The sequence below is a fragment of the Vombatus ursinus genome, unplaced genomic scaffold, assembly GCF_900497805.2.
Source record: "Vombatus ursinus unplaced genomic scaffold, bare-nosed wombat genome assembly UNPS02009770.1, whole genome shotgun sequence".
Taxonomy (NCBI): Eukaryota; Metazoa; Chordata; class Mammalia; order Diprotodontia; family Vombatidae; genus Vombatus; species Vombatus ursinus.
The window spans coordinates 17,798,482-17,815,561 of record NW_020949548.1 but is presented as its reverse complement, the minus strand read 5'-3'; the positions used below and the strand labels follow the sequence as shown (position 1 = coordinate 17,815,561).

The window sequence follows — 17,080 nt, the reverse complement described above, 5'->3', positions numbered from 1 at the left end:
CATTCCTGGGCTGACCTTGTGGAGCAAATGAGACACAGGCTGGATTGTAAAACAGGGAGATTCAGAACTGGACAAATGGCCACCCCCAAAGAGTGGTCGTTAGTAGAATGAAATCATCTGTGAAATGGCGATGAAAATAATGGCTTCTTCTTCACAAGGTTGTTGTGAGGACCCGATGAGACACTTTGCAAACCTTAGAGCGCTTTACGTGTATCAATTACTATATTAGCAAATTGCCTTCTCCATATTAGGCGCTAGTAAATATTTTTTGTTGAATTGAAATCCAGATCTCCTATCTGCAAGTTCAGTGCTTTTCCTGTTGTATCCCACAACCTGACAGATCAGTTTTCCCTCTGAGGAGAGGGCTCAGGGCAACATGAACGCACTAGGCAAGAGGGTTGAGATACTAGCAGAAATGATGTGAAATGGAGCTGAGACAACCTTGACAATGTCATCATTTTCCTGAGTGTCATCCCTGCCCATGGCCCAATCCTTCCAGCACAAGCTACTCTGATCTGGGGCAGCTGGGTGGCACAGTAGATAGAGCTCCAGCCTTGGAATCAAGAGGACCTGAGTTCAAATGTGACCTCAGACACTTGGCACTTACTAGCTGTGTGACCCTGGGCAAGTCATTTGACCCCAATTACCTCGAAAAAAAAAAAAAGCTATTCTGACCCCACTGAACTGTCCTTCCTCAGGGCCTTGAGGAAACTGAGGCAGATAAAGGTTAAGCGACTGGCTCAGAACCACACAACCAGCAAGTACTTGAATCTCAGTCTTTCTGGCTCTGTGGCCAGCTCACTCTATCCACTAATGACATCTCTTAGCTCTAATATGATGACATTTAATAGGGGTCAACTGTAAAATTTTACATTTGGACTTTCAAAAAATCAGCTACACCAATGTAGAAATGATGTAGGCATGCCTAGACATTATTTAATTTGTAAAAGGACTGTGGCATTTGATAGACTGTGAGTGAGTCATCAGTGTGACCTGGGGGCCAATAAAACTCATGTCACCTGAGGCTACATTGATAGAAGGAGGAAAACGATGGTCGCGTTGGCATCCTCTGCCTTGGTCAGACGGCCCCTGGAGTGTTGTTTCCTGTTCTGGATGCCATATCTCAGGAAGGATAGTGGCCAGCTAAAATTATTGCAAAAGACAATGACCAAGATGTTGGGAACAGTCTACATTAAAGTCATCAGTTTAAGATACTCAGCTGTTTAACCTGGAAAAGAAGACTTGAGGAAAACATAATCCCTGTCTTCAAGTATCGGGAGGATTGTCAGATGGAAGAGAAACCATTATTAGAGCCCTTTTATTCTCAGCCCCAAGAGGCAGCTGGGTGGTGCAGTGGATAAAGCTCTGGACCTGGAGTCAGGAAGGCCTGAGTTCTAGTCTTACCTCTAACACTTACCAGCCCTGTGACCCTGGGCCCGTCACTTACCCACTTTCAGACTCATTTTCCTCATCTGTAAAATGGAGCTAATAGCATAATAGCACCTGCCTCCCTAGGTGGTTGTGAGGATCAAATGGGATGATGTATGTAAGGTATTTTGCAAATCTTAAAGCATTATATGAGAAAGGAAAAAAAGAAAGAAGGAACAAGTATTTATTCTGTGCATACTAAGTACATTTATATAGCTATATAAATGCTAGATATTATTATTATTATTATCATTATTATTACCATGTGGTAATGGGTAGATGTTTTAGGGAGGCTGATTTCAGGGTTTAAGAAAAAACTGCCTAAAATTATTGCTATCCCAAAGTAAAATGGACCATCTGGGGAGTCATTGGGATTGTCTTCACTACATTAATTAAACACCTACTATGTTTTAGGACCCTATGCTTGGCAGGGCTTTGGGGGTGGGGGGGAGGTGAAGGTGAGGAGAGGGTGGAATATGAATATAAATTAGATGTAGTCCCTGCCCTTATGGAATATACCCCTTAGCAAAGGGTTCAAATCCTTCCTCAGACACTTCTAGGCTGTGTGACCTTTTTCAAATCACAACCTCTCTGGGTCTCTGTTTCCTCATCAGTAAAATGAGAGGGTTGGATTTCGTGTTCTCCAGGACCCCTTCAAGTTCTAAATCTGTGATCAGTTTACAAGCCGGGGGCCAAGTGAAGTTTGCTAGAGTGTAGAACCCTCCCCAACCCCGGCAGAGTGGCTGGTTTAGTGCAGAAATTAATAATTATGCGTATAAACGTCAGCAACCTCATCCAGCCAAAGGCAAAACCTCTCTTCCTCTGAGAAGGACCCTGGCTCGGCTTCCCAGTGCATTCAGCTCGTCTTTCTCTGGCCCCCAAATGCCTGGAAAGCTCAAATAACAGGAACCGTATTTATTTTTGCCTGTCTCCGTCTGCTGCTGCTCAGTTTTGACAAAAGAGTAAGGTGACAACTAAACAAGCCGGGATGTGGAATTTATTTTTAAAAAGCCAGCTCTAGGTTTGGCACAGACGCAGCTCTGCCTCCTCCCCCTCTGAGCTCCCAGCTTTGATTGACGGGAGGAAACCCCGAGGCCCCGGGAGAGTTTGAGGTGCTTAAGGGAAGGACTCATCAGACAGGGTCTGAATGGGGCTCAGTGGAGTTGGGGGCCTTCGGCCTATCGTTTAGGGTTTCACCATCCATGTCTGATGCACGGGGTAACTCGGTAAGGTTGAAGGGTCATATTTACCCCGAACCCATTTGCTGTCCACAAGGAAACCTGCCTGGCCTTATGCCCAATAGGATGCTATCCAGTCCACCAAGGAGTTTTAGTAACTAGGTGCCTAGTGCGGTGCTCAGCCCTCTGGGGGAGAGAGGAGACCTACTAAATTTGGAGTCAAAAGACATGAGTTTAAAACTCAACTCCACAACTTGCTAGCTATATGAACATGGGCAAACCCCTCCGGGGCTCAGTTTCCCCTTCTGTAAAAGGAAGGAGCTGACTCAATGGCTCCTTAAGGCAGCTTTCCAACTCTAAATGCATGTTTCCAAGTTCCCTGTCCTCAGTGAGTTGACAATCTAGCTGGGAAGACAAGGCCCAGCTTTTCTGCAAAGCTTAATTGTGGCTCTGGTTTGTGATGTGAGGCCCCGTGCTCCATCCTATAAAAGAAAGCAATGAAAAGAAGAGAATAAGGCAAAGATCTTGACCTCAAGGTGCTTACAGGGGCCAAAGCCATGAGTTCATTTGCATGGAGAATCACCAATGAGAAAACTCCCTTTATTTCATTTTATTTTATTTCATCTTTATTTTTATTTACTTATTTTTTATTGATGAGGCAATCGGGGTTAAGTGACTTGCCCAGGGTCACACAGCTAGTGTCAGGTGAATGAGGCTGGATTTGAATTCAGGTCCTCCTGACTCCAAGGCTGGAGCTCTATCCACTGAGTTCTATCACAGCTGCCTCTATTTTATTTTATTTCATTCTTAACTTGAGAGACACCAAATAAAATGGGCAATCTCATATATATGGTTTCATTGATCCCATTGTCTTAATCTGAACTTAAAAAACACCAAATAAAATGAGCATTCCCATACACATAACAGAAGAGGAGAGAGTTATACATGAAATGGCAAATCTTTATTGAGTAGAACTTGATTTTCTTTTTACGTATATGATAAATTCAGAAAACTCCCTCTACCAATGAAGATAGATTATCCAATTAACCAACATGTATTTATTAAGCACCTGCTGGGCATTGACCCTGAGAATAAAAGTACACAGAATGAAACAATCCCCACTCACAAGGAATTCATGTTCTGAGAGTAGACAAGTGCATATGCAAGTATATGCAAAGTAAATAGAAAGAGAATGAATAAGCATAAATGTAAAGTAGTTAAATATAAGATAGTTTGAGAGGAATGGCTCTAAAATGTGGTGGAATCAGAAAATGCTTCATGCGCAAGACTGTACCTTAAAGGAAGCCAAAGTGAAGAGGGAGAGCATTCCAGGTATGCGGGATGGCCAATGAAGAGGCATGGGGATGGGCCATGGAGTGTCCAATGGGAGGAACAAAGAAAAGGCCAGTTTGTGGATAAGGGTAAAATCCGTTGTGACCATCCCTATGTATGACTGAGTGGGTGAAGGAGCAGGTGATGGGATTTAAGGAGATTGTGGAGGTTTTAAGGAGTTTGAGAGAACATCAGCATTGATGCTGGAGTCCCTTGATGAAAGGTTGGTGAGAACAGGAAATCGGTGAGAACAGGAAATCAGTGAGCCCACTGCTGAATTCCTCGAGAAATGAGGAAGAGTGACCCGACTGCTCATATGTGACGCCATTATCTGGATTAGGTGGAACGGTTTTATACTTTGAACTCTGAGAAGGAGTGAGGAAAAGGAGCAAGCATTTATTAAGTGCCTGCTGCATATGCCAGATGCTGTGCTAAGCATTGCTGAGCGATAATGGGAAAAGGAGTCTAGAAGGAGCAGTAGCAGCTGTTGTGACCCCTGCCCCTCCAGGACCAGAGTGTGTGTTTGGGGTGGGAGGTGATAAAGGCACAGCAGTGGTGGAAAGGAATGCCAGGGATATAGTGTCATCAGGGGCAAGTGGGGCCTTGGTAATGATTAGTAGATGGAAGAAGGAATGTGGGAAAAAGAGATCCAAAGAAAGAGAACTGTCTTCCTTATGGAACTGGAATTCCAGAGGGCACAGTGGAAGCATCAGAGAGGAATATGGTGGACCAGGGTTGAGGAAGGTGGGGATGAAATAATAAGACAATCACAAAGGACCAGTGATTGATTAATACAGGAAGGGAGAGAAATAGATGGTAGGGAATTATGATAGTGGGTGGCAGATGAAAAATAATTCTCTCAGTTTCCAAAAGGTGTTGCTGCTGGGTAAGAACCAGGGGTGTAGGGCCTAAGTCATTCTTGCCTGTTAGTCCTTTGAGGGGGAGTGGACTGGGCAATGCTGTAGCCAGTTTCCCCACCCAAGAGGATCTGGGTCTGGGTCTAGGTCAGCTCTAGCCTGTTGCTGCTTCTCCTGGGGAGGTAGGGGTCAGTAGATAGGTGGTGCTGCTACCACCAGGTCCCCCCACCTGGCAGAAGGTACTGGGCCTGGGTCTTGGGGTCACCTCAGCCTGTTGCTGGTGGGTACTGCTATTCCTGCTGGGTGGCCAGGAGAGGGAATCAACAACTGTTTGGTGATTTGTGGTGTTAGAGTGTTGCTTGAGGGCACTAAATGGTTAACTAGCCTAGGGCCCCCTGGCTACTGTAGAGTCAGAGGTCAAATCTGATCTAGGTCTTCTTCAGTCAATCGGTAAACATTTATTAAGCACCCACTAAGCCCAGAGCACCTGCTAATTACTTGGCACATTCTCTCTTTGCTTACACCAGGCTAAGACTTGTTACAGAATGAGAAATTAAGGCAGAACCTGAGCACATAGTGGAAGTCTGAGTGTTAAGACTATTCAGAAGAGTCCTAAGTCTTAGAATCTCAGAGCTGAACGAGACCTCATGGGCAGTCTAGCATAGCCGTCCCTGAGCAAGGATCCCTCTACGCCTTACCTGGACGAGCGGTCATTACTCCAGGCTGGGGAAGAAGTGCTCGAGTCACTCCGAGGAGGCAGCCCCAGGCTGTGCCAATGAAGCCTCTTTGCCCTGCCAAGCTCTTCTTCCTCACCTTCACGGGGATGTAAAACTCTCAAACCAACATTGCACATCGTCAGGCACCCAGAGCCTGCAGTCCCTTCAGCCTGCCGTCCGGTACCCCGGGGCAATCTGGCTCATTTGACAAGGTGCCTCTTCCTATGCGGGCAGGCGGGCGGGCTGGTGGGTTGTCAGTCTGTATTTTCAGAGCTGTCATGACATTCCGTGTTAATTTAGAACCAGACAGGTTACTCCTTGGCCCCAAGGGGACTGCTCTATTTAACTCCAGGGAAAAGAATAAATCAACACACAGCTCTCTAGCTGCCTCCTTCCTCACATATTAAGGGCTGATTAAAGTTGCCTTGCCTGACTTAGGGCTTCCATAAGTTTAAAAAAAAACAAAACAAATAAGAATGCAACATATTCCAAACTCACAAGAATTGGGTTTCTTTTCCTTGCAGTCTATTAACACAGGTCTCTTCCTGGCTCTGAGAAATGTGAATATCCCGTCCATGATCCTGGCTTTCAGGAGCTGGGGATTATCTCTAAATGCTCCCTGCCACAATCCACCGAGGCTAAGCTGATTTTGAGTTACAGAACATCTGCCCCCTCTCCCTGGAGCTCATTGTAAGCTTTCTAAGGATTTCAATAGCATCAATGTTGTTATTATTATTGTTGCTATTATTATTAGTTAGCATTTATATATTGCAAATCTTAAAGTTCACAAAGCACTTTATAAATATCTCATTTTATCCTCATAACTACCTTTGAGGCCGGTGCTATCCTTATCCCCATTTTACAGAAGAGGAAAATATAAGTCATTTATCTAGAGTCACACAGCCACTAAGTGGGTGGCTGGATTTGAATTCTTTCTGAGTTTGAACTCAAGTCTTTCCACTTTGCCACCAGGTACCTGTCACCTCTTCCTCCTTCTCCTTCTCTATTAATAATGCCTCATGTTTGTATAGCACTTTTAAGGTTTGCAGAAGGCTTTGTATACATTATCTCATTTGATTCTTGTAGCACGTCATTCCTCCCATTTTATAGGTGAGAAAACTGAGACTTCAGAAAATTAGGTTCTTTGCCAATAGTTACACAACCGATTTGTGTTCCAGAGTGGCATCTGAATTCAAGTCTCTCCTGATTCCAAGACCAATATTCTTTCTATCACACCATGATGCACTTACTGGGCTGTAAGGGGGTATGAGTGTGTGTGTGTGTGTGTGTGTGTGTGTGTGTGCGCGCACGCTCATTTACTCTTTTAATAGAATGGGAAGAAAGAGATTTCATTCTAATCAGAAAAACCTTCACTGCTGGGACAGTCCTAAAAAATGGAAGGAGGGGCCCAGGCCTCTGGATTGTAATTTTTGGAAGTTTATTCCGCCTCCATGGTCAGTGATTTAAAGAGAATGAGGAGTTCCCAGGATCCTTTCCTAAAGCCACAACTGCCGATTCATAGAGTGATAGATTCTCTGGCCGACAAGGGACCTTGAGGTCCAACCTCCATTTGAAAAAATGAATCTCTTCTATATATCATCGGGTCTCAAAGCTTGGGGAGCTCTCCACCTTCCAAGGAAGCCTGTTTGCTTGTTGAATAATTGTCAATAAGCTGTTCCTTAGACTCATAGGAGAATAGATTTTGAGTTGGGATCTTAGAGGTCATCTAGTCTAACCTTTTCATTTTGCCTATGAGGAAACTGAGGCACAGGAAGCTTAAACAGCTCACCTGTGATCAGAGAAGTGGTAAGTAGCCAAGCCAGGAATGAAACAAAAGTCTCTTGATTCTAAAACTAACCTATCTTCTACCACACCATTTCCTCCCTTATATTGAGCTAAAATTAATCTGTGTCTGCGTGACTCCTATTCATTGGCCCTGTATTGGTACCAAACCCATTATGTACCCTGCAAGTGGCTTTTTAAAATCTCCTCCCCTCCCCCATTTTACAGATGAGGAAACAAGGATTAGTGGATACAGGTAGATGCAAGATGCATTTAGTCCATATATCCAGCATAACAGGAATGTAAAAATATAGCCAATTCACAGGTACAGAGGGCTGATCCTGGGCCACCCCCAGAAGAGTAGCTTTTCAGTGAAGACATTATGCGGCTATCTGTCCGGTACAGGGCTGTGTATGGACATTCAACCAAGACTTTGCTAACAGCTGGACCCTCTGGAGCTGGGCTCCGTTTTGGCCACCCCCGGCCTTCTGACCCTACTTGCACTGAGACCAGTTTTGTGCTATCATTGTAGGGATGCCGAGAGGACAGAGCGGCAAGCTGTCCCACAAGCCAACCATACAGACCCCTGTCGAGAGTGTGGCCGCGTGGGCCCTGGACATACCAGGGACTGCTCCCGGCGAGCCCACAATGACGCCTTTGGCTTTGACAGGCCCGAGCAAGACGATGAGGAGCGCTACGGCCTCCAGAGGGACCCTCTGGAGGGGAAGCGGGACAGGGGGAGGTCCAAGTCCCCCTACCCAGCAGCCGAGGCAGACTCCTTCTTTGTGGACTTACCCGGTGGTCCCAGGGTTCAGTCCGCCCAGCCTCAGCTAATGGAGAGGAACGGCGTGCTGCCTAGTTCCTTTGGTGGGGTCTCTGGGCTTGGGGAGCAGAATGGTACTGGTGGGCATAAGAGGGTAATCCATCCCCGAACCAATCCTGAAAAGCATGCCCAGAGGAGGAGTAACATGGCGCAGGTGGAGAACTGGGTGAAGGTGCAGAAAGGAGACGGCAAAAGGTCAGTAACAGACCAGGGCTTTGAGCCGTGGTTTCCCCACCCCGACCCCCGGCGAACAGATCCAGTTCTGAGATTGATTCCTCAGAGAGCAGGCTCCGGGAAGCCTAGAGGGCTGCAAATATCTCATTCACCCTACCATCTCAAGGCACTGCCTTTGTATGTCCTAGAAATATTGGAAGCTCTTAAAGTAAATACTGGCCCCTTTTTTCATTATCAGCCCAGAAAGAAGGAAATGCCTGTTGAGTATTTACATTCAACCTTATCATCTCTTCAGCCAGCCTCTTTTTAATTAATTCAGAAATCCACATAACACTTGAGGTTTTGGAAATGCCACCTCTAACACTTTGGTTTAATTGGAGGCTATTCCTCAATTTGAGGAATTCTGGGTCACCTTGTCTCTCTTCCTGTCCCCCAGAGTTGAGGGGTAACAGGTCTGTCTGTATTTAAGTTGTGAATGGATGACATGGTGCCACAGCACCTTTCCCCAGGCAATTTAAATGAGGAGTTCTTAACCTTTTTGAGTGACACGGATGCCTCCCTCGGGAAGTCTGATGAATCCTATTCTCAGAATAATGTTTTTAAATGTGTAAAATAAAAATGCATGAGATTACAAAGAAAACCAGTTACTTTAACATAAAAGTTATAAAAAAATATATTTTTAAAGTTGCCAGACCCTAGGTTTGAGAACCTCTGATTAAATATTCTTTGTTATATGGGATGACTCTCCTGGAGTGGAAAAAAAAGGCAGGTTACAGGGGGAAATTTCAGCAATAGAAAAAATATATCAATAAAAATGTATTTAAAAGAAACAAAAATCCCTGATTAGATCAGCCCTTTCCAATCAAACAGACTTCTTAAATATTATTGATATCTTTTGCTCTTCCATCATCATTTCCAAATATATTTCTCCTCTAAACACTCCCCATGGAGCCATCTCTTATAACAAAGAAAAAAAATGAGTCTGACTACACGCCACAGCCTGCAAAGGAGGGAGGTGGGGGGATATTTTCTGCTGTTCTTTTTGGGGGCCAAGCTCCTTCATTGTAATTGCACGGTTTTTGGTTTCATTTCTGCTTTTGTTTTTTGTCAAATGGACTTCCAAAAACAAGTAAAGAAAGGAAAAGCAGAAAAGGTGCCCATTGTTCATTTACACACCAGCCCACAAGCCCCGCTGGGGGTGCGGAGGCTGGCATGCTGGTATTGGAACTCAGAGCGGCAGCAGAGCCTGATGAAAATGTTCTAAATAGGCATCCTTGCATCTACATTCATAAGCCCTGTCTGCTCTGCCTCTGCTCACTGGGGATGGTGGAGCTCCCTGGAAAAGGGAACAAACTGGAGGGTCAGGTATGAGTACCCCTTGGTGGTCTCAGCCATGGGCCAGGGGTTGATCTCAGAGGCTGCAGGTGCCAGGGGTGGGTAAGTTATGGGATGGGTATGAGCCCCAGTCATGATACCCGAGTTGTTGCAAAATAGACTCAAGGAGAAGGAAAGATATCAGCTGTGTTTTTTTTTTCAAAATAGATTTCTTTTTTTTTAAAATTTTTTTTTTTTAATTTTACATCGCTGTTGGGGGCTGTTGGGCTGCTGACCTGTTCTCTCAAGTCTTATTTCTTATTGAAATAGAAAAAGCATGAGTCTGTCTGGTGGCTTAAGGGGAACAGGGTCTCCTGCTGATAGACTTATTTGGGGGATTGATAATAGGTTGGAGTAGTGAGAGCTGGACAGGAGATAGAGGGCCTGGGATCAGATCCTGGCACTGGCATTTATTACCTGTGTGACCTTGCACAAGTCCATTAGCCCCTTTGAGCCTCAGTTTTCCCCATCTAGAAAGTGGGGTGGTTGGACCAGCTTACCTTTGAGGTCCCTTTCAGATTTTACTTCCTATGATTTTATGTTCAGATGTGGACAAACAGATGGTTTGACTTTCCCGGGCTGTCTTCTGACTAAGGCCATCCTGTTGACTTGTCATATCACTTCATTCAGTATTTACTTTACTGTGTTTCTCTTGATAGAATTTCAGAACCAGAGGGACCTCAGAGGTCAGTTCGTTAAACCTCCCACCCCACTCCCTTTTGTGGCTTTCTCAGGAAGATGGTCAGTTAGTTTCTGTCAGTGTGCAGCTCGGCACACGGTCAGTACTTATTGGAATGGAATGGCATGGCATGGAATTCCTAGGAACTTGCCCCAGCAGACTGAGCCCTTGTGGCCTAGCCCTGCTTCCCCATGAAGCAGGCACAGGAGGTGAGACCAGGGCCAGGTCGATGAAAACCCCGCCCTTCCTCTCCTGTTGGTGTCCCTCACCACAGAGGACCCGAGGGCTTTAGTGTCCGAGTCTTGCCAAAGGCCTGCTGGGCCAGCTCTAACTCATCACGAGCGTCCAGGCTTCTCTTTCAGCCTAAAAAAAAAGGGGGTGTTCATTTGTGTTCAGCCTCTTCCTCCCCTGTTGCTACCTGCCTGCCATCGTGATAAAAGCTGATGATGATATAGCAAGAGATTCCTTGGCCAGAGGACAGATGGCAGAGGCTCTTCCCCGCTTTGACCACACCCGCCTGGCCCAAGTACAATGCCCTGCTGCATTCTAGAATTATCTGTATCCTTCCTCCCGTTGGTTTCCATCAATGCCAGGGTGGCGCTCCTCATCTCTGACAGCAGGGCTTATGCCCCTAGAACCCACGCTCTGACCTCATCAGGCTTCTTCTGGATGAAGAATTCTCTAGAGAAGAGTCAGAGGAAGAAATGTCTGCGGGATAAAAGAAACTCACACACAGATTCAGCCTAGTTTTTTCTGAATAGGGAGGTGGGAGGGCATCAGACATGCTTCCCACACTTCCCAGTTTTGCCCAGGGGCTAAAAGAATGACGGTTAACAAAAGTCTGGGTTCACAAATTCCGCAGTGTGGGAAACATGCCACTAGTTGGCAGGTCATTTAGGCATCTCCTTGGTTAAGGAGCTCCAGCTCTGCTTCCCTTCATCCACCCACCAACCACCTACTGGTAGGTGCCTTCCTTAGTGTGACCTTTTGGGGGAATGAAATTCTACTATTTGTTAAATAGCCGAGCGCACCATCTAGTGGTAAGCAGCTGAGCTCAGCAGAAAGGACAAGCCCCTCTAGTTAATACTCAGAAAGTGCTCTAAGTTTTGCTGAACACTTTATATACGTTATCTCATTTGAATCTCACAGCAACCCTGGGATTGACTGATGGGATGTAGATGCTATTATTATCCCTATTTTATAGATAAGGAAACTGAGTTTGAGGGTGACTTGTCCAGGGTCACATAGCTGATAAAGATCTAAGGCAAGATTTGAACTCAAGATCTTACCAACGCCGAGTCTAGTATTCTACCTACTATGCCATCTAGTTGCCTCTTGACCCCTGTATCTTTTTTTAAATTTAATTTTTTTCAGTTAACAAAAATCTACCTCCCCACAATGAAAAAGAAAAGAAAGGAACAAATATGCATAGTCAAGCAAAATAAGCATTGGCCATGTCCAAATAAGATGTACCTCAATCTGCACCTTGACTCCATACCCTCTCTGTCAATCAGCTAGCATTTATTAAGTACCTGCTATGTGCCAAGCACTGAGCCAAGCACTGAGGATACAAAGAAAGGTAAAAAATAAACAGTCCCTGGTCTCCAAGAGATTACAGTGCAATGAGGGTGTTGGGAGGTAGGCAGCATGTTTCATCTTGAGCTCTCTGGCACAGTGTTAACCCCCATATCTAATCAGTCAGATTAGCTAGATCCTTACCCTTTCTTCCTCTCTGAGCTTGTGTGCCTTGATTATTGGTAGTTAAGGGAATAAGTGACCTTTTTCATTTTCTTCAATTCTAAGCACTATTGTTTTAGCCCTAGGTTTGAGGTTTTACCAGTGGTAAGAGTCGGTACGATAGATGCCATTTCTGAGCTGGACTGATGTACAATTTGGTGTCTTGGATGTCCTGTAACGCTGCCTTGCAGATAGGCTCCAAGGTTCCAAGAAGTTTTCCCCCTTTCATTGACAATTCCTCAGCCTTTCTTCTTTTCACCTCTGTTCATCGTCCACATTGCCTTGGATAAAACAGTTTCATTCAAGTGATGAAGTAAAAAGTCAGATTTCAAGGGTTTGAAAAGAATGTAGGAGTTGAGAAAATTAGTGTAGACAACTCTTTCTTTGTTTAGCTATGAAAGGGAAAAGAGATACAGACAAATTGCTTGAAGAAATGGCAGAGTTAAGTGAAGGTTTTTCAAAGATGTGGGATGTTTGTGGGTAGGGAGAAGGGAACCAGTGGGTAAAAAGAGATAGAAGATAAGAGAGAGATAGAGAATAAGAATGATCAAGAGGGAAACTCTTGGAAAAGATGAGATGGTATGAGATCAGGAATACAAGTGGACAGGTTAGCAAGGAGAAGGAGAAAATCAGTTAGGAAAGAATAAAAGGATTGCTGTGGACCAATAAGGGTCCATTTGAGATTGGTAACAAATTTGTCACGAACCCAGTCTTCGTGGTTGCATGGCCTTCTTTAGCTTTAGGGTAGGAATAGAGAAGGCCGATGGTGGGGGAGACCAAAGATTGGGGTTTGATAAGATGAAACTGCCAGTAGTGAGCTAGGGAGGGCAAGGGACCCAAGGGTAACCAGTAATGTGTTGTTTGAACTGGTCAATATGAGATCAGACCTGTGAAGAGATGGAAGTGGAAAGACAGTAGGGGATGATGGACTGGGAGAACACAGAGAAACAGAGAGACTAGTGGACATAGTGAGAATAAAGAAGAAAGTTTTAGGAAGGATGAGGCAGAGGGAGAGATTGCAAGGTAGCAGGTAGTGGTCAGAGAGGAATTTCAGGATTCTTATTCATGGAGGTAGATTGGCTTTGGGCAATGGCTGGATCAAGTCTGTGAGCATCCCTCTGTATGACTGAGGTGGAATAAAGATGGAGGTCATGAGAATTTAGGAGGTTGAGCTGGGAGGCCAGGTGGTTCAAGAAGACTTTTTTATTGCAGGTGCCAAGTATTAGGGCAGAGATCAGAATGAAGAATAAGACTAGCAAAGGAGGCTTCCTAGAATAAGACCTATCTAGGTCTTGAAGAGTGTGTGGAATTTTATGAAGAATAGAGAAGGGATGATGTTTTGGTGGGGCAAGATGGGAGGAGCAAGCATACATAAAGCAGTGAGGTAATGGGCTTGGATAAAGTGGATGGCACATTTAAGGGGAATAGAGAAAAGCAAGCTTGAGAGAGGAAGAGAGAGAGAGGGGAGAGGTCTCAGAGACTGTAGCGTTCCAGGCTAGCCTTTCCACTTCCCCCCATTCTTTATTGTCTAGGCAGTGGGGAGCCACTTTGGGGTTTTGAACAACAGAGTGATGTCAGGAAAGCCATAATTGAGGAAGATTACTCTAGTGGTCTAGATGAGAGATGAAGAGAGACTAGAAATAGGGAGGTCAATTAGGAGACTATTACAGTAATCCAAGTGAGAGTTGATTAGGACTTGAATTAGGATAGTGGCAGTAGGAGAGAAAAGGAAAGTATGAATTTGAAAGAAACAATAAAAGTGGTTTATCATTTCATGCTTAAATTTATTTAATTTTATGTTCTTTATAGAACACTTAAAATTCAATACATACTTATTAAGCACCTACTATGTGCCAGGCACTGTACTAAGCACTGGGGATACAAAAAGAGGCACTTTCTTCATAGCAGTATTTTGAGGTAAGTAGAGTACAAGGATTATTATACCCATTTAACGGGTGAAAAAATTGAGGCCCAGAGGGATTAAATGACTACCATTAGAACCAAAACGAGAACCTTAAATATTTTAACTACAAGTCAAGGCATTGTCCACCATCCCACACGGAGCCCAAGAGTACCAGGTAACTCACTGGAGGCTAGGGATGAGGGAGAAGGAGTCAGAGCTAACTCTGAGGTGTCAGTAAGTGGCAGAATGGTGGCACCATTAATCGAGATAAGGAAGAAGAGTAGATGAGGTTGGGGGAGATGAGTTCAGTTTTAATGATTGAGCATAAGCTAGTGGCAGGGGACGGGGAGGATGTCTAAATGGATGTACTCAGCAGGCAGGTGAAGATGTAGAACAAGCACCTGTAGAATCCCTGTAAGAGAGAGCTTGGAGTAAGAAGATGACGCCATCCTTATTTCACATTGCTTCTCTTTCCATAGTAGTGTTCAAGCCAAACTGGACTCTTCATCCCTCCGTGATCTCATCCTGCCCTCTCCCTCCTCTGGGGATCATTCCATTCTTCAGTCACATTCCCTCCTCCTCTCAGCCTTGAAGGCCCATCTCCATTATCTCCAGACTTCATGAAGTTATTTCAAATTCCTCCTTCACCACCTATTGAAGTGATCTCTCCTTTCTCAAACCTTCTTATTGAGAATAATGATGATTCTTTTTTCTTTTTTGCTCATTTCACATTTCACCTTGTATCATGCTTGTGTGTGTGTATATGTATATGTGTGTGTGTACACACACACACACACACACACACACACACACACACGGGAATTTGCCATTTTTTTATTGGTACCTTGCCTATAGTAGATGCTTAATAAATGTTTATTTTGTGATTGGAGAGAAAGAGATTTTTGCCCATAGCAGGTGCTTATTAAATGTGTATTTTATGGAATTGGAGAGAGAAATTTTGCCCAAAGTAAATGTTTAATAAATGTTTATCATATGGAATTAGAGAGAGTTTGCCCATAGTAAAGTTTAAAAAATGTTCCTTTTATGGAATTGAAGAGAGAGATTTTGCCCATAGTAGATGTTTAATAAATGTTTATTTCATGGAATCGGAGAAAGAGATTTTGGAGTTGCCTCCAAAGAGGTAAAAGGTTAAAGAAATGGCCAGGGGTTTAGGGGTTTTTTCTTAGTTAGTTAATTAATTAATTTTTAGTTTTCAACATTCACTTCCACAAGATTTTGAGTTCCAAATTTTCTCCCCATCTCTCCCCTCCCCCCACCCCAAGACAGCTTGCATTCCGAATACCCCTTCCCCCAATTTACCCTCCCTTCTATCACACCCCCCCCTTCTCTTATCCCCTTTCCTTCTATTTTCCTATAGGTCAGGATAGATTCTTATACCCCTTTGCCTATAGATCTTATTTCCCAGTTGTGTGTAAAAACAATTTTTAACATTAATTTTTAAAACTTTGAGTTCCAAATTCTTCCTTCCTTCCTCCCCACCCACCCTCATTGAGAAGGCAAGCAGTTTGATATAGGTTATACATGTGTAGTCATGCAAAACACTTCCATAATAATCATATTGTGAAAGACTAACTATATTTTCTTTCATTCCATCCTGCCCCCACCCACTGTTTATTCTGTTGTTTCTTTTGACTCTGTCCCTCCTCAGAAGTGTTTGCTTCTGATTACCCCCTCCCAAACTGCCCTCCCTTCTATCATCCCCCTCTGTCCTATCCCCTCCCTCCCCATTTTCCTGTAGGGTAGAATAGATTTCCAGGGTTTAGGGTTTTAATTGTTACTAAAATTCCGATCTGCAGGACTGAATTCTTAACATGCAAGACTGTATAAAGATGAAACAACACTGGTGGACATGCTTTTCTATGGCTATTTCTATCTGTTTTCCTCCAAGCCTGCTGACTGACAGCTGTGATTGAGTTGACTGACAAGCCCCTTCTCTCTTCTCTTCAGCCTTGTCTCAGACCAGATACGATTCCTCCAGCAGGGTCCTGGCCAGTCCCTGTCCTTCTCAGAGAACTTCCAGACCCTGCCCAAGAACACCCGCCATTCCTCAGGCAGTTCCCCACCTCCACTCCGCAACTTACCCAGTGATTACAAATATGCCCAGGACCGAGCCAGCCATCTGAAGATGTCCGATGAGGAGCGCCGGGCGCACCGGGACGGCACCGTCTGGCAGCTCTATGAATGGCAACAGAGGCAGCAGTTCAAGCACGGGAACCCCACGGCCCCCATCTACGCCGGGTCCCCGGAGTTTGCTGACCAGGGCCGGAGCAAGAGCATGCTGGAGGTGCCTCGATCTATCTCTGTGCCACCATCTCCATCAGACATCCCTCCCCTAGGCCCACCCCGGCTCTTTCCGACACGGAGGCCACACACGCCTGCTGAGCGAGTCACTGTGAAACCACTGGAGCAGAGGCGGAGTGTGGACATTTCCCTGGGGGGGTCTCCCAGGAAGGTTCGGGGCCACACTCTTAAGGTGAGAGCAGGGAAATCTCTGCACAGCCTCCAGCATTGAATCCCCTGCCCCCATTCTACGCTCTCCTCCCCCTTTCGATCTATGCATTCCTCTTGCTGAGGGTAGACTGGAACTTGAAAGTATTGGCCCCTATGTGCCAAGGATTTGAGCTATTGAAAAAAGAGAGGATCTGTATCATAGTATTGTGGTTACTTAGCCTCGAACAAGTTAATAACTTCTCTGAGTCCCAGTTTCATTATCTATAAAATGGGGATGATTTGTATTTGTTTTGTTTGTATTTTTTTGTATGACACATATTGTATAAGTTGTCTCCTCTTGTAGAAAGTAAGCTTTTTGAGGACAAGGACCGTTTTGGAGTTTTTTATCTCTAGCGTCTAGCACACTGCCTGGCACACAATAGGCTTTTAATGAACGGATTGATTTAATGATAGTTTCTGCCTATTTCATGGGCTTGTTGTGAGGATGAAATGAAATCATGTGTGATTTCACTCAGTCAGTTGCATTTAAGTGCCTACTGGGTGCTAAACTTTGGGGATAAAAATAAAGGCAAAAGATAGCCCCTGCTGTCAAGATGCTGGAGAGTCTAATTGGAGAGACAGCATG

General features: G+C 44.7%; 1 protein-coding gene across 7 annotated transcripts in view; it reads left to right on the top strand.

The window, feature by feature from the left end:
• The window catches only part of PLEKHA7 (pleckstrin homology domain containing A7), a 155,238-nt gene that overhangs the window by 90,763 nt on the left and 47,395 nt on the right, over window positions 1-17,080 (top strand). For 6 of the 7 annotated variants that reach the window (XM_027852608.1, XM_027852613.1, XM_027852609.1 and 3 more), the window contains exons 8-9: window positions 7,826-8,311; window positions 15,952-16,477. In XM_027852608.1, the coding sequence (XP_027708409.1) occupies window positions 7,826-8,311; window positions 15,952-16,477 (1,012 nt within the window). The remainder of the gene's footprint in view (window positions 1-7,825; window positions 8,312-15,951; window positions 16,478-17,080) is intronic. The other variant, XM_027852612.1, reaches the window with a different exon arrangement.